The sequence below is a fragment of the Cinclus cinclus genome, chromosome 20 (assembly GCF_963662255.1).
Source record: "Cinclus cinclus chromosome 20, bCinCin1.1, whole genome shotgun sequence".
In the NCBI taxonomy this organism is placed as follows: domain Eukaryota; kingdom Metazoa; phylum Chordata; class Aves; order Passeriformes; family Cinclidae; genus Cinclus; species Cinclus cinclus.
In genome coordinates this window covers 3814540-3838372 of record NC_085065.1, presented here as the reverse complement: position 1 = coordinate 3838372, position 23833 = coordinate 3814540, and the positions used below count along the sequence as shown (strand labels likewise).

General features: G+C 39.4%; 1 protein-coding gene across 2 annotated transcripts in view; it reads right to left on the bottom strand.

Moving 5' to 3' along the window:
- B3GNTL1 (UDP-GlcNAc:betaGal beta-1,3-N-acetylglucosaminyltransferase like 1) overlaps positions 1 to 23833 on the bottom strand; it is a 100981-nt gene that overhangs the window by 40222 nt on the left and 36926 nt on the right. Inside the window, exons 6-9 of one of the 2 annotated variants that reach the window (XM_062506296.1) lie at positions 23492 to 23501; positions 20875 to 20897; positions 11722 to 11739; positions 3605 to 3611 (exon numbers count right to left, since the gene is read on the bottom strand). The exons of the other annotated variant lie outside the window; for it this stretch is intronic. Coding sequence (XP_062362280.1) covers positions 3605 to 3611; positions 11722 to 11739; positions 20875 to 20897; positions 23492 to 23501 — 58 coding nt within the window. The remainder of the gene's footprint in view (positions 1 to 3604; positions 3612 to 11721; positions 11740 to 20874; positions 20898 to 23491; positions 23502 to 23833) is intronic. 2 annotated transcript variants of the gene reach the window in all.

Sequence of the window (23833 nt, the reverse complement as noted above, 5' to 3'; positions counted from 1 at the left end):
AGACATCACCACTTTAAAGCCCATGGAACAAAAAAGTTGTCCTGCTCAGCCCAAAATTTGAATTTGCTTTCCTACTTTATCGAAACACGAGAAAACTTAATTCTAGGAAGACGTAGAGAATATGGTGCTCTCTGTTATTGCTGCTATTTGTACTGTACCACTGCCATGGGGGTGAGAAGAGAAAATACTCTGCAGGCTGAGAAAAGGCTCTCTTTGATAGCAGCCATCCCAGCACCAGGGGAAGGGAGGGAAGAACACTTCCATAACCATACACACGCTCTGGGTGCTTCCCTGCACCCAGGTGTGCTGAGATTGCAGCACTGCAGCAAGTGTGACACTTCAAGCACTTTAATGTGAATTGGGCTCTTTATAATAAGCTTTTCCCTTCACTTCCAGGGGGAACTTCTCACATGTTTCATACTGTACCATGATGCTGTGTTTATACCAACTGCCACTCTGGAGAGACATAAACCAGGTTTGCATACAGTATCTGCAAAATGTAAAGTTAAGAAGTGTTACCAAGCAGCTGGACAGTGTTTTAATTCAATGGAGGATGTTTCTGTTTCCACTTGTATCAGTGAAAATCTGGGCTACCTTTGCTGACATCACTGGAATTGCTGTATCCAGTGCATAACTGGATGGGATATTTGTACTTCTGATCCATCCTAGACCTCTGATGTGCCTCCAAGATTGCCTGCAGGCAGGCAGAGGGGCTCTGAGAGGGGAGGAAGTGCATTAGCTCAGGTTTGGTGTCCCCCCAAGGCACATCAGGGAGTCAACAACACTAGTTCATCACTGGGTCAAAACTCATCGTCATCAAACATGCCAACATACCCAGAACAGAAACATTTCTGCTGCAATGGCCTGTCCAAACCCCAAGTCATTTGGACATCAAGACCATACCTGATCATTTTTAAGGAAGTATAAGTATTTTAAAGCACAGCTGAATTTAAAAATTCCCATTTTTATACACAGTGAGAAAAACAGAATAAATACACTGCTTCAGCTGGAACAGACCAGCAGTGATCATCCATTGCCTGAGCACTTCAGGGCTGACTAAGTCAAAACACAGTTTTAGGAGCACTGGCCAGATGTCTCTTCAACACTGACAGACTCATAGGATCAACCACCACTTTGGGAAGCCTGATCAAAAAAAAAAAAAAAACAGACACTAATTTTATCACCAACAAAAGATGATTGGACAAGTTTTACTCAACCTCATCATATTACTTTGGATATTTCTGTGACAGGCTAGGCTTATTCTCAATTTCCAAATTGTAAAGCTTCCAACTTCCAAGCTTTCAGCCCGGATACATTTCTGCACATCCTTTCCCTTGGCTCTTGCCCTGTTAATTCCACTGGGCCCCACTGGACATCCCAGCCCAGCCCCTGATCTTCCCTGAGTGCCTGCTCCCACAGCAGTGGGACCATGGATGAGTTGGCACTGGGCAGCAATTTGCCTCTCATGTCACTCACAGTCAAATGCCTGAGACTTTCCTAACACAAAGCAAACCAGATGCCCTTTAAAGAAAAAGGAAAGGAATATAACAAGATCTTCAAGAAAACAAAAAGAATAAAAGAAAAAAAAAATGGAGAAGACTCAAAACGTCCTCTGCTGTCACAGCTGTTCTGGGCTTTGAATTCTGTTTAAATATTGTTCACTGTAAGAGTCAAACATTCAGAAGAACATACAGCTGGACAACAACCACCACCCCTGGACTCTCTCATTTCTGCTCCACTGTGAGACCTCTCACCTCTTCACACAAATTGAAGTAAATAAACGAAAGGAAATTTTTAAGATCAGTGTCATGATCTAAGTATTTCTTTCTGGCAAAAATACACTAATGCAAGCTGTAATACTACGGAATTAGTTAAGAAAATTCTAGTTAAAATAAAAATATTTGTACCTTAAGGTGTTAGTTTATCTTTGGAGCTACACAGAGTATTATCAGGAGAGCTATGAGTGACTTAAACCAGCTTATTCAAGTTAAAACCCACCATGCTTTCTTACCCAAACCCATGCTTTTGCTAATCACGGCACTTTACAGAAATTGCAAATTACTCCAGCTTTAGTAGTAGTTTACAAAAAAATGAATCTCAATATTTACTGCATTAAACTCTGATCTATAAATCAGAAGTGCTATGAAAGCAGAATGGGTATGTAGACACAAGTTTCTTTTACACTGCAGTGTTTTAGCACATGTTACTTTTAGAGAGAACCGACTTTTAAATCTCAAATGAAGTTTTTCAGTGATAAACACTGATACAAAAATTTGCTTTTCAAGCATATTTCATTCCTTTCATTTTTGGAAAAAAATGTCTGGGTCAATGTTCTTTCTGAATGAATCAAACAATGCATATTTTTGATGAAGTTGGTGTTTCACTCATTTTTGCAGTTTTATCACCTGTTGTCACAAAAGCCTTGTCATTCTATATTGTTCTAGACATAATTTATTTTCTTACTAAGACAGACTTAACTATTGCTAAGACTAATAAGGTCAGTAATTGGTATTGTCCAATTCAACATCATTTCTCATTAGCCAGCTGCAAACTCAGGATACCCTCAGCACTGCAGCTGTTTCACAAATCCAACCATGATTCTAAACATCAACATTTAAAACAGCAAAAGAATTTAAAACCCAAATCCATTTCATATTAAAAAACATAATCTTGTCAGGAATGTCCTTCATGTTCTAAATATTTCCATTTAGCCAGAATAAACCATTCCCTGGACAAAACTAGGAAAACAAGGCTTTCTAAAGCAGGAGAGAATTAAAACCTTTATGCTCTACTTTTGAAGATATTCCTGAGCATGCTGTTTCAAAACCAGTCTCAACCAATCCCGATAATGCTTCCCAGCTCCTGGATGAGCCTTCAGACCCCAGAGCTTTGCAGTAATTGTGGAAATGTAGAAATGCATCCTCTGCTACTGTGTGGGCCTGAGCTGTAATTCATTTTCAACAGCTGGAGCAAAGCATTACTTTACCAGTTTTGCTGCTTTTCATAAACAGGAGGATTTGTCCTGAAAGACAAGTGGAGACTGCAGCCCTCGTGCAAAACTGACCCTGGTGCCCACCAAGCCACTCTCACCTCCCTCCTCAACAGGATGGGGGACAAACAAGATGGAAAGCTCAAGATAAAGGCAGTTTAATTAAAAAAAAAAAAAAACAGCAAAGGCTGAGCATGGAAGCAAAATTAAAACATAGAAAAAAGATGATTTATTCTCCATTTCCCTACAGCAGGCAATGTTTGGCTGCTTCCTGGGGCCTCAGTACACACAGAGGCTGCTGTGGAGAACAAATGCCTTAATAATGTCCAATGTCCCCCTTTCCTTCCTCTGGCTTTTATCACTGAAGGTGACACACACTGGAGGAACATCCCTGGGCTCAGCCAAGGTTGGGTGTCCTGGCCATGTCCCCTCCCAGCCCTGGTGGGCTGCAGGAGTGTGGGATCCCTGCTGAGCCCTGGCCGAACCACTGCTGTGGTACCCAAACCAGCCCAGGCACCAGAGAACAGCATTCTGTGAGGAAAGGTAACTGCAGCCCAGGCAGACCAGCATCCCTTGATTTGTACTTGAAAAAACTTCTGAACCAAAGGGCAGTACTCCGAGGCTGCTCCGGTTCTGAGTGTTTGAAATATTTGAAGCCATTTTGTTAGCAGCTAATGTCAGTGAAGAAAAGCTTGACTACAAATTCTGTCCTCTGTTAAGAGGAGTAAATAGCTTCCCCCTAAATTCTGCAAAAGACACAACGTAGTACTAACAAAATCAAATAACTTGCATTCTGATGACAGATCACGAGTTTAAATACTGTAGGGAGAAAATTCTTTACTTAAAAGAAAGGCTCTTGGAACTCATGGATGATTTATGTCACCCTTGGGCATTTCTCTCAAAATTAAGAGAAATTGTTAACACAGTCTTCTGATCAAAGAGCATCGCTGGGTACCAGAACATAAATTTTGCTTTTCGTGTTTGAAAAGGTAAAACATTGGTGTCCTCTGGGAAGAAAAGAAAAATAATCACAAGTAGGATTACAAAAGAAAAAGTCAAAGTTAAAAGAAGACTAAAATTCAGCTCTGCTAGATATGCCCTCAGCCTCCCCTGCAGATGCCCCATAGCAAAAATACCCAGACACTGCTCAGGTGCAGATGGCCAAAATCTCCTCAAGATGACAATTGTACTCATTGACCTGTATCCAGCAAAACCAAATTAAATTAAAGTTTCAGTATGGAACAGATAACTGAAGCAAAATGAGGAGAGATAAGGAGAGAAATAGAGTAGGGGGGAAGGTGATGGAAATTAAAGTACCCTGTGAAAAGCCTTTGGGCAGGACCCAAAAACTGTAGATAAGATTGAAAAATCTACAAGGCTGGGAACAGCAAGAAGAGCAATTGCTTAGCTTTGCTCCCTTTTATGCTTTAAGTAGGAAAAACCCTGGATTTGGTGTGGTAAAGAAACTATGACAAGAAATATTTGTTGCCTTCATCAGCTTGTCCCATCACAGCAACAACTCAGAACAGCCCAAATTCTGCCTATCTACACAACCCAAAGGAGGTGATGTTGTGTGTATGCCTAATACCTTTCAACATGTTCTAACACATAACCTCACACTCAAGTCTAATTCACATGAAGTCATTTTAAAGAAAACAAAAGTAACATGATATACCAATTTATTTTATAAATGTCTGCACTTACAAACTCAAACACGTGGATTAGCTTTAAATTTCACCCATGCTGTTTTACTGATGAGTTGCCTAAATCCATCCTAAATTAGGCTACATCAAATAGAAACCTGTAAATACATTTTCTCACTCTTTGCCCAGCTGTAGAGGCTATTAGAATATATAAAAAATCTCTTTTACAGACTTCATACAGTACATGGAAGATGAAGAGAATAATTTCAATCATTAATTAAAAATTACTTCTTGCCATTAACATTTGCTTTTTTTTTCTCTGAAAGTTTACGTGTCACAGAAAGCAGAAGGTTCAGATGAGTAAGGTTTCTATTTGTCTTCCCATAAACAATTTCCCCACAATGGAATCTGCTCCAAGGTTAAGGTCCAGCCTGGAATCCCTCACTCCCCCTGGCTGGAGAAACTGGGATACTGGTCTGATATAAGGGTCACAGTAGCAGTTTAGGAGAGATCCCAGGGGATGCACTTGCACAGAATATAGGTTTGGCATATACCAAAATAAATCCAACCAAACAGAAAGCTTGTTCACAGTTCCGCCTCATTTCATATTTGAATATAGACCACATGTTTGGGGATTAAGCTGGTGAACCCAATCTGTCTCTTCCAGGAAACAGCAGTGAAACAACTGGGCTATAGAACTGTCACTTATTTCATACAGACCAGCTGTGCACCAAGCTGAGCTCCAAACACAGGCCCTACAGGAAGAACATCTTCTGTAACAAGAGCCTTAAACACAGAACACATTCACGTGTAACTGAACCAGTGATGTGTCCACAGCAACAAAAATCCTACACATTAATATTGCAGAGAGGACACCCACAACAATATCCCTTCAAATATCCCTTTTTCCATTTAATACTTTATTTATTGGGAGTGTCCCTTTATCATTTCAGATAGGAAAGAATCTGAGATGAGGAAATTCCACTTGTCCTTGCTACATTGACTTTCTTGCTGCCCAAATGATGTTTCACCAGACAGCAAGCAGACGTCTATGGAGAAAATAGCCTGCCAAATGCTAGAGTTACAGGTTAAAAACCAGACACAAGCAGTACAGGATCCATAAATCTCAGACAACACTAAATTGAACTGAAGTTTATTTTTCCTTTTGATCTCACTCAGCAGATTAACCAGACTTTCCCAGTGATCAGTACCTAATACTTTGAAGAAAGACATACAGAAAAGCTGACAGTTTTTATAATTAATTTCCAGTACTGATGCCTTTTCCCAAGTCTTTTCAAGAGCTGATACTTGCACATGACTGCAGAGGTACACAGAAAAGATGGATAGTAAATCCTGATGGGGGAAGAGGCCCCCATCACTTCTTGTCTTGCACTTCTTAGAAAGTAAATGTTAATGTTATGAGTTACATTAATGACTTTTGTTAGTCATGTTTAATCATACATGTTTTGTAAAAAGTTTCCAGGCAGTAACAGCTGGAGTAGGAGCCACAGTCTTGTTTATGAGTGACAAACTTGTTAAACGAACTAAACAAAGAAGCCAATGAAGTCTCAGCCAGGAATCAGAACAGAGTGGGGGAAATAACCACCTGTACAATTCAGACAGTTCCAACAGCCTGAAAGCAAAATACACCCACAAAGCTACTGAAATGTGTCTTTTTACACAATCAAAAGCTGATTTCTGGATGTGCTCTCACTTCATTATTTGAAGAGTTTCCCTGTAAAACTTGCCCTGTTACAGTACTACAGGAGCAGGGCTCAGTTTCTCCAATCTAACTTGGACAAGAAAAGACTCTTGCAGTGGAGAAACCATTTGGTCCTTCAGATCACTTGACTGACCTCCTGAAGCAAACATGCATGAGGTCACATCATCTTGTGCTTAACTTATTGTGCACACATACCCTAATTGTGATTATCTAAATCACATCCCACAGCCAAATGGACACATTTCAGAAATGTCAGGCTGGCCAGGAGACATCTGTGTTTCTGGATAGGAAAAGACCTGCAGAGAACCAATTGTTGAAGTTCTGTTTCACACTGACACTGTAAGATTTGAATCTAAACATCCAGTGGCCATAAGTGTTTTCACTTACTAGCAGTATTGCTACCAATCAGACAGGTGCTTTTTTTAAATCATAATAAATGCTTCTGGAATACTGAAGCTGCTGACAGAAAAAGTCAACAATAAAAGTGCACATCTCATGTTCCAAAATCTCACTTTTTTTTTGCACTGTTTGCATTCATTGCAAAATGACATGACAAAAAGTTTGTGATACAAGAATAGGACCTAAAAAGAGAATACGTTAATAGAGTATCACTTCAAGAGATGAGGTAAATATTTGATTTCTCTTCAGAAGCACTGCCACAAGCGGTTGCAGTGCAATTCCAGCAGGTCAGAAGTCTGTCTGCTCTCAGCAATCAATACAGATTTCTCCCTGTGGGCTTTGGCAGCTTCCCCACGTCCCACTGTGGCAAGCATGATCTGAAAACTCTGAACATTATTCAGTATTGAGACAGGAAAAGAGATTAGAAATGAAAATCTTGTTCAAAGTTGATACTTATGCCAGACCCACCAAGTTGCTTAGAGAAAGCTTTATACAGAGAGTTAAAGCTGCTTTGTTAGGCAGCTTTAGAAATATTTTGAGCTGTGGGAATTTCTCCCCCAGTTTGCCCTTCTTCCCTCCTGTTTTTTAAGTAAGAACTTGTATGAACCAGTATTCAAGGCCAAGCTTCAGAAATCATACAGGGCCACTGGGTCATCTGCATTACAATGCCTGATTCAGCATGTATTTATATCATAAATTATGTTTCATTATAAAAAGGTTATTTCCTGTCAAAATGGAAGTACACCATTTTGACAGTTAATTTATATGCCTGACCAAAAAATAGACCCCAGCAAAAAACTAATTAACTTAATTTTATTTAATGCATACCCATGTGGAGGCAGAGAGTACAATCAGAGATTCATAATTTTATTATCTGGAGCAGAAGATTATTTTTTACTAGACAAAGAATGGTCCTACATAGCTATAAACATATAAATGGTAAAGATCCTGGACTAGTAACCATATCTGTATTGGTTACATTTGTATTTTAGCAATAGTTTATTTTTTCCTTATGAAATCTATAGTATTTCCCTTAACGGTTATTAGCTGAAAGTAATCACAATTTTTCACTGAGAAAATTGCTGCTTGGAAAAGAAATATTGTATACTACAAGTTATATTTTGCATTGTTCCCTTCCAAAGTAATAGATGATTTCTAGGGCCCTGCACTGCTCTTGCCAAAGCAAATAAATGTAATGTGTGAATAAAACAAGTTCAATTGGTAACATATCTGTGACTACAAATACATCAGTGCTGTCCAGTTTCATTTATGAAAATAACTCTAATAGTTCACAGTGATAGGACTTACAACACGCCTTCTTCAAAACACAAATTATTTCACAGCAAACTAGTTTCTGCATTTCTGCAGTCTAATCATACTACAAAGTATCTAAATTTGAGATATTAGTATTCAGGTTTGTTTTGGTTTTTTAGGAATATTTCCTGATTTCTACAGGTCTTAACTTTGGTCTTAGATGCAAACAATAATGCTTCAGAATACCAGCACTTCCAAATAGCTTGAAAATATAAGCAACACTGATAGATTTCATTCAATGAAAATGACATTAACTGTCAACAAACCAAGTAGTATGAATGAATTAGAATTCCCCTTCTTTATTAAACTCTCCTAATCACACAATTACTGCTTGTTAGGACAAGTTCCCTACACAGTCCTTCTGTCAACAACAAATAATCAGCTTCACCCACCTGAAAATTCAGATAAACTATTGGAACTAATAATGGGAAACCTGCATAAGTCCACTCTTTGTCTCCATTGAAAGTATTCTCAAGCAGATGAAAAGCCCCAGGTGGACCCAACAAGACTAAACGGTGCTCTCATCTGCTCACTTATCTCTGTAAGACACACACATTTTGGGTAAGCAGCCACACAAAAAATTCCCAGCTGAAAACATGATCCATGTTCATCTGACAACCTTTTAAACTTGTCACAGGAACATCAATGTCCTTACATCCACTTAACCAGCAGGCAGAGCCAGGACTCCCAGTCATGAGCCTGTACCAGTCTTGGAGACACAGAAATCTCCAGCACTAACAACACATCAGGGCCAGAGCAGCTGTGGCTGCCCCATCCCTGGATGTGTCCAAGGCCAGGCTGGATGGGGCTCTGAGCAATCTGGTCTAGTGGAAGGTGTCCATGCCCTGGCAGGGGTTGGAACTGGATGAGCTTTAAGGCCCCTTACAACCAAAACCATCCCAGGATTCGCTGATTCTATGGAAGTTGTTCTCTACCCTTGACAACCACAACAGTTTTGCACATTTTCTCCAGTTTCTCACATTTTCTCACAGGTGATTGACCTGGGATTCACATACAGAGAATCTTCAAGTTCCTCACCTGGAGCTATGTGTCTTGCCTTAATCCACCCTTAATTTTTGCTGCAGTTGTGAACCCTGCTAACAGAGGCATTATCCTCATCAATCTTCCCGCCACAGTTTAGTGATGGAAATCAGATCAGGCTCCATCACCTTTCCCAGTACAAAACTGAAGTCAGCTCAAATTAAAAATGTCATGCACAGAAATGCACTTTCAAGAGGCTAGCAGTGCTTTTTACAGAGGATTATGGAAAAAGGCACCACAAACTGTGATGATATTAAAATAACTGCACACATCTGTAGGGGAAGATCTTTGCTGAAAATCTAACATAAGGGCAAATTCACAAGATCAAAGGATTTAAACAATGAGCTGCCAAACAAGGCTTCTAAGGGTATTTACAAGATGAATTACTATTTTAAAATCCATACAGAACTTTCCTGTACTGCCCAATGAAAGCCAATATGGCCATCACTCACTCTAACAGCCCAGTCAAGCCATGTCCCACGAACAACTCCAATATTTAACAGACCACAAATGCAGAGGTGTCTCCTTCCTGTGGGAATAAGACATAAGAAGGGCATTAGAAGTACAACTGCCAGATCCTCAAGGCCTGGCTTTGGATTCTACACAGCTACAATCACAGAAATGGCAGTTGGAATATGTGAAACAGAGGAGAAAATAAATTTACTGAAACAACCCAAAGTTTCTGTAGCAGAATAAACATATCCAGTAATTCTGATGTTTGCTGCCTGCACAACACAATCAGAAGAATTTAGAGAGCTGTTAGAAAGAAAGTAAACAAGAACCACATATCCACATAAGTGCTTCTGCTCTAAACACGCAGCATTTAAGAGGAAAAAGCATTATTTTGTATAATGCCAAAAATGTGACAAGAGCTGATTATTGGTTACCAGTAATCAGTGAGGTGACACACAGTGTCAATGTCTAAAGTTTCTATAATAGTAGTTCCTAACTGAAATTATTCTCTCCTGTCAGATTTAATATCTCCAAATCATCACCAATATTGCATAACTTCCAGCTAGTTCTTTTCTAATTTTCATCCTATTCCATCCGAATGAAAACATTGTAAACACTTATTTCCCCAGTATTTACTGGGAATTTTTCCCAATTTCCCAGTAAGTATTTTCCATAGCTTTGCTGTGTACCTGAAATGACATATATATATATATGTGTAGATATGTACACACAAACATCTGAAAAACACCCAGTGCTTGCAAGTGCAGAGTTGCATCTGCTGCAACCAGTTGTTTGGATTTTTTATCTCGACACTGGGCTCACTACTACCCTGGATACAAGTAGAAACATCATTTGCTTTTGATTTTTGAAGAGCTCTAAGAAAGTTAGAAAAGCTCTAAGAAACTTCAGTGTGCACCTCTAACTTTTGTTAGAGCCTTTGAAGCTCTCAGCAACGTTTAATTGATACATTTCCATCCAGTTCAGTAATTCAGAGGTTAAAGGGGAGAGACCAGAGGGAGGAGAGAGACTTCAGCAACTTCTGGTCAGTATTGAATTGTAAATAAAGGTTTAAGCCACTCAAAATTGTATCTTTTGTGCAGATTTCATAAAGTCTTCACAGATATCAATTAGTATTATTCAAGGACTACAGGTGTCTCAAATTCCTTAGATACCCTGGTGATTTTAAAGTGCTTTTAAATGAATGTTTCTATAACCACTGTTATGCTTTCTAAACAAGTAAATTAAAATTCCATAGATCAGGAAGGCAGGGATTGGTTCAATTCATTAGAGTTTGATCCCCTCCATTTTCTGAAAATCCATTTTGTTAGGTAAGACTGAGCTTCTATTGCATGAAATACTTCAGTTCCTATTTTTCTTCCCCAAATACCTACCTCAGATTAGCTCTACAATTTCCCCAAGAAGCTTCTCAAAAGTACGTACACATTTAATTTAATCCAGGGATATTGGTCTAATGGAGGGCACACTGAGCACACACATCTTCTACACTCCCTAATAAAACTAAAGCCAAATTACAATTTATTTTCTAAAGGGAGAAATCATAGTAATCACTCAAAGTTCCAGATATAAGTACTGATTTCCTAACAGGCAGCAGTTAAATTCTCCTATGTCAAATAAGCATAAGGTAGGAATAGGTAGGAAATAAACAGAATGGATTAAAACTAATGTTAACAGAATGTATTTGGATTATCTGTGAATAAATCAATTAAACACCTAGAGGTATTTCAGTAACATGGAGGCAATCAATTTATTTGCAAGATAAATTAATAGTATGTATTTTATTCCTCTGCATCAGCAGCAATCTCTGCTAGCAGTTAATAAAGGTATGTGCCCTTTCAGTGGTGTTTTCTTCATACTTGCTCGTTCAAGAACTGAACCAGAACCAAAACTCATGGGAAAATGCCTGACTTACAGCTAACATCAAGCTAGGATCAGCTCAGACTGCAGGAGGAAAAGAAAAGGAAAAACACTTGTGTGTGTGATGCCTTTGAAGTTTTTCACTAGACAAATGGTCATGTAGGTTTCACTCACAGTGCAGGAATACTGTAAATTCAGACACATGCCCACACAGCAGAGGAAAAGGGCTGAAAATGCTCTGTTAAATCACTGCCTGCCTCATGTCACTTGTGAAAACACCTCACATTCTCCTGTGCCTGAAACTCAAGGTAGACATTTGCCCCCAGCTCTGGGCTCTGCCTTGTGCTGTTTGTCTTTCTCTGTGAAAGGGATGCTTGTGTCTTGCTGGAAGCCTTTAGAGAAATGAGATTGTGAAAGTGAAGCCTGACAAACAGCTGGCATTCAGAGAAATCTGTTCTCTAAGCAGAGGCCCAGCAAAGGAACACAAATGCTCTGTCCACCTACAAAATACCTATGATGTTTAGAAAAGACATCAAAACCCATTATCAGTTACTATGAAAGACTGGCTATACAGGAACTGCTGCCCTGTGTTCTCCTGAAACATATACACAATTCCCAGTCATTTTTTTTCTGGTACTTTACTGTATAAACAACCTGTTAGAAAAGTCACCAGCACCAGCAATCCTCCCCCCAGCTACATCTCTCTATTGGCTTTGCCAGACCGTCCTTTTAAACAGGAAGTTGAAACACATAGGTTATCTTTTTTATCTTTTTTTTTCTTTTTAAACGTGGATACTAGCTTTCTTTAAACTTTTTTTTTAAATATGACTTTTAAATCTTCCTCTGAACATACTGCAAACATCAAGATTACCCTTCACCTAACTGCTCCGCCTCACATCACTAATACAATGCTAAAACAAAAGCAGAACTTTATATTCATATGTCTGTGAATCAAGACTGAATTTTCTTCATTTTTGCTTTGAAATAATGTGCATAGACAATACACCAAATAAGCCGCAGTGGTCAAGTGCAATTTTAAGAATAAACTTGCTTTATTCTGATTCTTGATGTACCTCTAGGGCAAGTGTAAGAACTGAAAACCACTGTGTTAGAGGGTGAGAGTGACAGGACCTGGTGACATTAGACAGGGAGACAACATACTAACGCAAGGAAGAGGTGCTGATCACTTTGACTATCCACCAAGACAAAGCAGAGTGAATTTAGATAAATAATGAACTTCTGTTAGGCTGGTTTGATTGAAAGTGCTGCACCATGAGTTGGACAGCACTGACCCACAGACAAGAGGGGAAGAGCTAGCCCCATGTTCCCCATACCCACCACCCCTTCCTGGCCTCAAATGTCCAGCCCCTCCCTGGCACTGGTTTTGGTCCTCCTTCAGTTCCAAGATGGACTGACTCAGCTCGCTAAGCTGGCAAAAAAGGAGAGAGAAAAAAGGAAGTGAGAGGAAGAGGGAGGGAGGATCTTGGCTGGACTGTTGGGTGGCAGCGGGCCATGAGATCAGCTCTGCTTCATTCTGTGGCTGCTCCACAATGTGAAGCTCTGCAAGGCTGCCTGAGCTGCTGGAGCTGCACCTGTGGCTCTGAGAAGGATTTGCAGCTCTTCCCCTCCTGGCCACACATTTCCCTCAGCTTCCCTTCTTACAGCCTCTTGTTTGAACCTTCAGCAGTTCAGTTCAGATTGCTAGCCAAGCAAAAAAAAACAATATTTCTTTTACTCTCTTTATCTCCTACCAGTCCAGGAAGATCAACCAGCTCCTGCAGGAGAAGACAAGCAAGAGAAATAGCTCAAGGGAGAGTACTGGGCTCCTGCTGAAAGTCAAGTTTTTGGATGAGAGCGAGTCCTTAAACAAGCTCAGCAGCTCTTCAGGAACCTTTGGCTGCAACCCTACAACAATCTCATTAACACCTGCCTGGTTTCTGCCCCCTTCCACCTCTGTGTTGCACAGGTGCTCCTCCACACCTTGCCATTAAACAAACAGGAAAACCTTTATCTCTTTTCTTTGTAGAGAGCTGAACTGGCTCATCAAGAAGTCAGCTAAACCCTTGCAGCAGCAAGGAAATGGGTGGGATTGTGAAGAAAGGAGAAAGAGATGGTAGAACCTCTGTAAACTAAAATATCAAAAGAGTCACAGCTTAAAAGTGCAGTTGAGTGCATTTAAATACAGGAGCAAAGACCTTACAGAGTTCAACCTGAAATAAGTATTTACTCTAAGACAAACTTCATGATGAATGATGCTTCATTACAAAATAAAAACATCACCCCTGCCTTGTTTAGACCAACAAAGAACAAAAATGAACACACACAAATTAGCTGTACAATTGTATGAAAATAAAAAATAGTTTGCAATGTTTTCTGTCTACTACTTCCAGTATCACTATTAACTAGAAATCTCCTATGCATTAAGCTTTCTTATTTTCACAGTTTTTCTAGGTAATGCAACATGTATTTTGTAGGTAATGCAAAGTATGTGCAACACAGCCTTAAAGGTTGTAATGGAAAACAACTTGTGGCCATGGTGTGTCCTGTTTTCTGCAGCACACACAGAGGTAACAGCTCCTAAATGTTCTGAAAACATTAGGTATCACCTACTGTCAGCCATGAGTCCAGAGAAGGTGCCTTCCAGAGCAAGGACAGGTCTCAGAAGTTCTCTACAAACTAATACATAATAACATGAATAAATTCTGGATGTCAAAGCTGCACTTGGTTCATCTGTAAACAGCAAATGACTTACTGATCACAGGGCTTTTACTGCAGATTTCCAAGTACAGCTGGATGCTGGTGCTCTAAGTCAAGTCAGGCTAATCTGGAAACTATATATTACCTCAGCCCAGATCAGACTGATCCTACTTTACTTTTAATCCCACATATAAAATATAGCAAGTGAGTAAAGTGGAGGTTATCATTCTAATCCAAATTTTGCTTTTGCTGCAGATCTCATCATAGTCTTCATTTCCCCTGAAATCAAGGAGACAGGACTGCTCTGCTTTGTGAGAACCAGCAATTTGGAAATGCTGCAATCCTGAATGCTGGTTGGATGCCAGAAATAAATTCTTAATCTGTTTCATAATTATTACCATGGCCAAAAGGTGGCCAATATTTACCACTGATAATCACCTTCATATCTTGGGCTTTCTTCTTTTTTTTTTTTTTTGAGACACAAAACAATAAGGCTGACCACTTGCTTTACCAGAAAAAGGAACCCTAAAAATACCCCACTTCCTTCTGGTGTTCAAATTCACCACATCCATAGATTTGTTTTAAGTTTATGCAGCTGACCAAATTCAGGACAAACACTATTACACAAAAAATGCTGACACATGGACTAAACCATAGAGCAGCTGATCTTATGTGCATAATAATGCACTCCCTGATGGAGTTTTCTACTTGGAAGACCTGATGTGTCTTCTACTTTAGATTCCTTTCAACAACTAGGACCTCATTCATGAGGTAAATTTATCTTGGGAAATGCCCTGGAAGCACACACTGTACTTTTCCTATATACAGTGGCTTACTATTTTCCAAAGATTTATCACATACATTTGTCAGGAAGAGATTACATTTCATTATTTCCAAAACTGGTTGTACTATACATATAATGAAACACTTTTACTAAAAAATAGATTATGTTTTTCACAATCCTTCTCTTCTGAATAGTATTACCTATTTATATCAACTTTGTTATTAAGGGATTTAGGCTCCATCATTTTATCCTTGTTTTTATTGTCCTGTATTTATTTATTGTTACAACAGCAGCTGAGGGAAACATTTGGAAAGATCTCACAAGGAAAAGTTCTTTTTGACTTTTCAGAATGTAAGTGTCCAGCCAGCTCCTGTATAATCACACAATAGTGAGTGAATTAGGAGTGGGGGTTTTAATTTATTGCAAGATTTCTTTTTTAGTTGGTTTGTTGGGGTGTTTTCTTTGGTTTCTTTGTTTTGGCAATGCAGACCTACAATCCAAAAACCATATCCAAAGTGTAGATGGCACAAGATTTTGGTTTCAGTTCATTCTTTACTTTGGCCACGATGTAAAACATAAATCAACCCCCCAGCAGAATGTAGCTGAGCTTTGCTAACAATTCTGTGAAACTGCCACACAGGGATCTGCATGAGAAAGCAAAGGAACAATGATACAGAGACACAGGGTGAATACTTATATAACTATTACACTTGTTGACAAATTGATCACACATTACTCCCTCCTCTTCATGCCATATACAAAAAACAAAGAAAAATAAAACCAAAAGCTAAAAACAGAGAAAGAATTTGCAGGGCATTGCAGGGGGAAAGAACAGAGGAAGAACCCTACAGATGTCTCAAGATACTGTGACAACTGCTCTCATCAAGTATCTGCTTCAATAAAGACACCTAGAAATGGCACATTTTAACCCAATCTTCAAAGAGCAGACACAATACACACAGAACAAGCTGGAATTCATCCATAATTCCACACCATGAAGACAGAGAAATATATAAATCTCATGTCATTTTGCTGTTACTGCTCCAAGATACCAGACATAACAGAATAGCCTAGTGACAAAAAGACAAGCCCATCTGCCTGTGGTTACCTCATCTTCTTGCCCCTCTGCCTCTCACTCAGTTCTTCTGGAAATACACATTGTGGGGTTCTATAAACATAATTTTCATTTCCTTTTCAGGGAGTTGTCTATGATCAGTCCTAATTAGTGTGCCTAACTATGTCAACTCCACAGAAAAGTTCCAGCCTTCACTCCAAACATCCCTCAGCTTCTTTCTCAAAGGCTTAGGAGGAAATAGAAGCAAACACAATATAAAAGCACTGGAGCGTATGTCTATACACTTTCCACCATCCAAATAGAAAAATCACTGACCCAGAAATACCCTGAAGTGTGTAAGGTTCTCTAAAGACCCCAAGCAATCAACAGAATGTATCTTGGCTCTACAGAAATCAGAATAATATTTTTCTTTATCTTTTTTTCTTCCTTAGACAAGTGCAATGGTAACTTCTCATGGCATGTGATGAGGTCTGTGGTGAGAAGGCTGGAAGGAAGATCAGAGTGCCCCGAGACTGTGAAAAAACAGACACTGACTTACATGAAACTAGGACTCTAAGCTGTAAGCAAAAAGATTGGCTTTAGTATGTGCCTGGATGAAAAACCTTCTAAAACCTCTGTCAAGTGTGGTATCCAACTGAGCAAAGTGGAACAGGATTTTTCTCCAAAGCACAGGCTGGTGTGTTCTCATAGCAGGTGGAAAGGAACAACAGGGGCATTCTGCCACAGCAGTAGGTAATGGGGCTACTTTGCTTTTCTAGTAAGAAAAAGTACTTTCTAATGTTCCCTGTTCTGTGCTGAATTTTTTGGACTCCTATTTATGAAGCATATAGCTCTTTGCAGCACAACCTCAAGGATTTTGTTTTTCTCCATCTACTTTGACAACACTGATGGGATGTTTTGTAGGGTTTTAATACTTCATCTCATTAAATAACTCAAAAAGTAATGCTATGATTATTTCATAACACAACACCAGGAAAATAAGCACTTCCAGCTGCTGTCATGTAATGACCACCTTGAAGTGAAGCATGGCTTCTCTAAAATTCTCTCAAACAAATGTTTAAATTGTTGCTTCTGAGTGGCATTATGCATTTCCTTTGATTCTGATGTACAAAAAGAATTGCTTGTGACACAATCCTCTCGTGAATCAAGGAAATGCAAACAAAGCAAGTCCATCTCTCTTTAAATGAATCAGAGAATATCCTGAGCTGGAAGAGACACATGAGGATCATCAAGTCCAAATCCTTACCTTACAGTACAGTCTGTTTAAATTAAGAATAAATCAGCATCCAGTAAGACAACATTTTTTAAAATCTCTAGCATACAAAATACTTGTTAATATTGCTACAACTATCTTCCCAGAAAAAAAGTCAAATAAACACTGATTCTACTGGCTTCTAATAATAATCTTACGTGTCCTGTGTAAATATACTAGCTACTAAAATGTATGCCTTAAAATACAAAAAAACTCCAGTTCTTCCATAATACTAGTCAGACTGATTCTGCAATAAGGACAGAGCCAACATTAATTTGGACTTTAAGTGAAGCTGAAAAAGCAGGCAAAGCACTGAATAATCTTATTTTAATACATTTGCATAAATGAAAAATACCACTGAAACTCAGAAAACTTTGATTTATATTTTTTAAAAAGTCGAAAAAATATTCCTTTGTTTAGTGTCAATAATAACTTCATAACAACACTTCATACACAGAATTCCAGGCTGCCTTTGGAGTGCCAGTAAGTCAGTGAGGCTTTCAGAGCCAGTCCCTTTGATCCACACATGAGGAGCTCTGGCCCCAGCTCGCTCACTCACTTTTCATGCCTCAGCTCCCAAGGGACACAACAGCAGTCTGAGTGTCAGACTGGCTAAGCAAGAGCAGGAGAATAATCCTGAAACACACAGTTTGTTAGTTCCAACCTTAACTTGCATTTTTCACCAACGGTGTTTGACCATTACAATCAATGTCTGAGTGCTAATATTACCCTTTTAATGGCTCACCAAGTTCATGAATAAGCCACGAAAAGCAAACTCTGAGAGAATGGAAAAGATTTGGCAATTCCCATTTCCAAGGTAGACAAACCAGCATTGTCAATTTTGCCTTCTCCCCTCGGCCTCAGGTATATCAATCACCTTTCTTGAACTCCTTTTGTTGCAGACTCTTCCCTCCTGTATCTCTCAGGATGACTTCTAAAACTCCAGTAAGCTTTCCAATCCTTTTCTTTCTGTGGATTCTCTGACAACCACCCCACATGCACCACATTTCTTATGCCATTCCTGGCCCCTGGCAGCCTCCCTCTCCGCTGGACAGAGCAAACCCCTCCATTAAATGGGGACATGCTCCAAAGGTTCACAGCAAGCACCCAGGAATGCTGTGTGTGTGTGGAGAGCACTTGTGCAGCAGGGCTCAGAAATTACATGCTGAGCTCACCAAAAAGACTGCTGGACCTCGCAACAGCATAAAGAAGCTGTCAGGATGAGAGAGGGAAAGCCATTCACGCTTGGTGAAGTATTTAGGTTTAAAATTATTCATTTCTGATGGAAAACAATCACAGGCCAAGGAAAAAGAGGCATTCTGTTGTCTAACTGTATTCCAAAATATGCCTTTATTGATGGAATGGAGAATTCTGGCTGGGACTGTGGCGGATGTGGATGAACGCAGGGGATACAAAAAAAATCATCTGCCAAAGGAGGAAACATGGACCAGATGGACTGGGAATGGCAAAGAGGCAGCAGCAGAGGCCAGCAAAACGTGAAAATGATGGGACTGAACAGCAGCTGGACTCCCCTGGGTGTCAAAGGCCCGAAAGCTCCATGGCACTGGGCAGGCACAAGCAGGGTGTTACTGGAGATGTTTATGTTCTGGGTGTGAAGGTCAGCTACTTACAGGCACTTAATGTCAAGGGACATTAACAAGGACAAAACAGGATCTGACTTCTAAACTGACACTTTGTTTTTATTGACTTCTAATGAGATATAATTTGAAGGCCTTTAAGAGGGACAGGCAGCCAGAAGAATTCTTTATTAATCTAAGGGTAAGTAGATAACTGCAATTAGCAGTGGAGAGAAAGGGTTAAACCAGTCAGTTTTGTACTAAGACAAACAAACAAACAAACAAACAAACCTACCTTTCTTCAACTCAGGCTTAAAGGTTCTCATTTCTTCCCTCAGAGAGTACAGATGATTCACAGCTGTTTGGCATCTGCTGCACTTCTACCTAGAGGATGTGTTCTCTTTGTCATCAGATATCTCCCAACACATGCATGGGAGGACTCTCATCCCCCCCCACTGCAGCTTGTGTGTTATTCAATGTGCCTTACACATTTCTGATGGTGAAGATCAAGAGCTAGGCAGCTACAGGCATGGAAATATGAAAGCAGGATCTCCTTATGTACACCCAAGAAATGACTTTTTCACTTAGTACAAGTATTTAATTTGTGTCAGAATCTAAAAGCATCACCCTTCAATTTTAAACAAGATTTTTATTATGCTCATTGGTAGTGAAAAAATTTTAAAACCTCAACCTGGCAGTTAGGAAGGGCAAGATGTGTCTGTTCCTCCTACTTATGATCAGGAAAGTCTCATGTTTACTGCATGATTCAGAAAACAGAGCTGTTACTGAACTGCAGCATTTTACAAGTGCAAGATGAGCTAAGCTTTTGGTTATTTTGTTCCAAAATGCAGAAGTTTTTGACCACATGAAACTACTTTTATATATGCCACTGATTCTAAACAAATGAAAAAAAATTTATGTGTTACTTTTGGCATCAAATTATTCTATAGAATCACATGGATGAAATAACTCTGTTAAAACAGCTGTGCAAAGTACTCAAACTAGCTTGCTTTCTTCCTTTCCAATAAACCTCTAGCCTGCTTGGAAAGTCCTATTTTTTCCAGACTTCAGTTTGGGAGGCTTATTTGGTAATCAGTCATTTTTCACAGGCACATGCTCTCTTATTTTCTAGCAGCTGTGTACATACAAATTTCCATAAAAACCTACACATATCCACTTAAAAGATCAAATTCAGAGGCTTGAAACCTGGTAAAGGAGGAAAGAATAACAGCAGAGCTCAAGTAGGAGTTGTCCACATAAGTTACAAATAGAAGGTATGAAAGCAACATTTACCTATTATCTCTTCAAAAACAAAACCAAAAAATGCATTAAATTTTCATGCTAATACAAGCACATCTACCAGGAGTGTATTTGAAATGAATCTGTGCCAGCCCTGTAACACTGCCCAAAAACATTAAGAAGCACTTTTCCTAAATGCATTATTTAAAAACTCATTAACAGCAACAAATGTAAAGTTGTGGTCAAAAGTAAAACAAGCTGGTGTGTAAACCACTATAAATGGCACAAGATTTGCATACACAGCCTATATGGAGACACATAAAATCCAGAGCCCTCACTATTAGTAAATTCCTGACAATGAGAACCCTGAAATAACAGCAAATATCTAACAGCACTTAATGCCAGTACAAACACACATCTGCCCAACAGAGCATGGTAAGACAATTCCTTGGCAAAGCATCTCAAATTCAGACAGGCAGAACTAAAACACATTTTAGAAGGTAATTATGAAAACTGTGCCTGAATAAGGCTCTGGTTTTTGTAAAAGGTAGAAAAGTTACTTCTCCTTGCCAGTTGCTCACACATGATTGTGGATAGTCACAGATCTTGAGTCCAAATAACATACATTTGCTTTAAAAAAGGGTTTGACAGAAGTTAAAAAAGTCAAATCCTGTTATTTATATTATCATTAAGACAGACAGTAAAAAATTTGGTTTGCTGATGGTGGTAACATTTCGACATTCTACAATCATCAAAGTTGCCAGGAAAAAAATTAACCAAATATATCAGATCCCAAATGGAAATTCAAACAACTTTCAGAATATGTGAAGCAATAGCTTCACAGCTTGGTTTTAGAAAGAAGTTTATTTCCTTGTAAAATTTATTGGTTGTGTTTGTGAAGCTCTCTGGTAAGAGGTCAGAGCTGAGAAGAGATTCCACTTCAGGCTATTCATCCAAACTTCTACAGACAGAAACAGAGGGGGACAATAACATCAGGCTGCTTTACTGCAAAACAACTCTTCACCTTTGAATTCTACTTGCAATTTTGGAAAGATTCTGACTTGGCTAGCAAATATTTGATTATCAGTAAAGGATCAGAGTGAAACAATGGACAGTTTTCAGGTAATTTGCAGGTAAATACTTTGGCAGGAGACATTCTGAGTATGTGGTCTGACACAGGTAGCTTGACACAGCAACTGTTAATTACCAATCCTTAATTGTCCTGTCTTTAGAGGGCTCAGGGTGTCAGTGCCTGGCAGGGGCTGCTCCAAGAGCTCTCCTTCACCAGGACTTCTACCGGCATCTTTCAGATTGTAAGTTTATATCTATGAGCACTGCTTCTATATGAATCCTACCAAATTAGCACAAGCCCTGCCACAGCAGTGGCAGTTTACTATCAGGACTGGAAGCTGTGTTATAATTTTCACTGGAGAGAAAGTTGAGTTGAGTTCTATGTCTCGCTGCTTGCACCTGGTATCCTGCTATAAAAGGCGATTTTGGACTTCACCTCTCCTCAATACAGAACTTGAAACTAAAGTATGAGAGAACACATGCTTGCTACTGAGGCATGTAATTTCTTCCTTCCTCTTTATTCTAAAATTATTCACGTTACCTTCTTGATGAAAAAAAAAAAAAAAGAAAAAAAAAAGCCCAAGCAACCCAAGCTTTGAGCCACAGATTCTTATCACAGGGACCCAGTTCTCAGGCAGCAGCAAAATGCATGCTATCCTGTCAGACAGAAAATAATTTCTTGTTCCTGAATAACAAAACATGTATTTACTACAGATACTGTTTCAGTCATTTAAGAAATATTTTTATGCTTTGCTTTTGTCATTTTATCAATGCTCTATTTGTGTTCAATAGCATCCTCCATTGTACAGAGCAGCAGGATGACAGACCCAATCACTGGAACTTGACATTAACGTGCTCACATTCCATGGCTACAGCTTGCTTATAAAAGAGTGAAAGAGTGAATTTAATATATGGCAGAACACCAGAAATTTTTGTGTTGTTTGTTTCAAGTTTTACAACTTGATCCTGAATAACAACCAGGTCCACAAAGTTTCCTCTCCTTCCACTAAGCTGGATTTGTTCATTCTCCTCTGACCATGGCTTCCCAAAGAACCAGGGATGATTTCTCCAGCACTGAAGATCAGAAGCACATCTTTGCAGACAAAAACATTTCTAATTTTCCATCCCTAATATATGATTATTTATACAGCTCTACCAGAAAAGAGGAAAATGGAAATTCATTGAATATGGCATCAACACCATCATTATTTCAGCAAACCCACTGAGTTATGAGACAAAATGAGCTACAGTAACAATTCCTTTAACTGCTGGCAAATTGCTATTTACACAAGTATGCCAAGCAGTGCTGTCCACAGCAGAAGTGGCCTAGGTCACCTGCAACCATCACAATTTTACAGAAAACAGCTCTGAAGGCAAAAGGCTAACACTTCACCATTTTAAATTTGCAGGAAATTGCTCCCATTTAAGTTACTGTGTAAAAATACATTCAAATTTGGGAGGGACTGTGCTTTAAATACAGTTCAAGCTAAAAGAATTGAAATGTGACATGACACAGTGGCAATTACTGCAGTAAATGAAAGGGTCAGCTGTTCTGTGCCTTCTAAAAGGAGGAGGCAAACATCTAGGGAAGAAACGCAAAATCCATAAAAAGTTTTCAACTCGTAATTTTGTATCAATGGACATAGATCTCTCAGACCAGAACACTGAGCCTTCTAGCACCATTATTCAGCCCAGGGACAGAACCAAGGCCACACAAAAGTGACTTTGTACACTTGGACTGGGCTGCAGCCCCCAGGACCTGCTCTCGCTGACAGGAAATAGCCGCTGCCTTGAGCCTTCATCTACCCACGTGAAACAGCGACCACAGACCAGCCTCTGTTCTCTCCTAATTGTCAACATCTGCTCTGCACAGCTATGAATAATTCTGACACACAAAAAATTTCTCTCCTACTGACTCCAAAGGCTGTTGGGTTTGTGTTTTTCTTTTTGAACGTGAAATATGACACTGAAGTTTGGCTTCGAGTTAAGATTTGCATTCTTCTGAAAGATGCCATTAAAATAGAATTCAGGGTAGGTAGGAAAAGCTGATGGTGCTGGTTATTCCTTTCTAAAGTCAGGTGGCCAAATATATACTGGCAGTTGAGATAATACAATATTTTCAAATTCTGGAGAGAAATTAAGCACCAGCCCACTAGTGGAGGTAGCAACCTCCATGAGAGGCAGCTGTGATCCCTCTGACTGCTTGATTCATGCCAAGTACAACAAACCTCAACTCAAACATCTCAGCCCTAAAAAAGTCAGGATGTGGATGTACCATTGAACACATCAGCACCACCTGAGTTTCAGTTTAGAGAAGAAATGCATTTGAGGACAACTTAGCTGCACTGCCACTTGAAACCTCCACTTCCCTGCTCTTTCAAGTGAGGCATCAGGGGTTCTAAGACTATCAAATATCTGAATGTAGCAGTTTCCAATTTATTTTCATTTCACAGTCACAGACTTATTTATTTATAGAAGAGTGCCTCTGTGAAAGGTATGGCTAATCCTCCAGGGACATGGCCACAAATTTAGATGGTGACTAGACCTGGCTAAAAAAGGAGAGGAGAAAGGAAAAAGGGAGATTCACATCAGCCTGTTTGCACCCTCATTAGCAATGGGGTTCTTCATGAGCAGGAGAAGCAGAAGAATGGAAGGAGAAATAATTAAAGAACAAATCACAGGGGCAGTCAGTCTTTGCCAG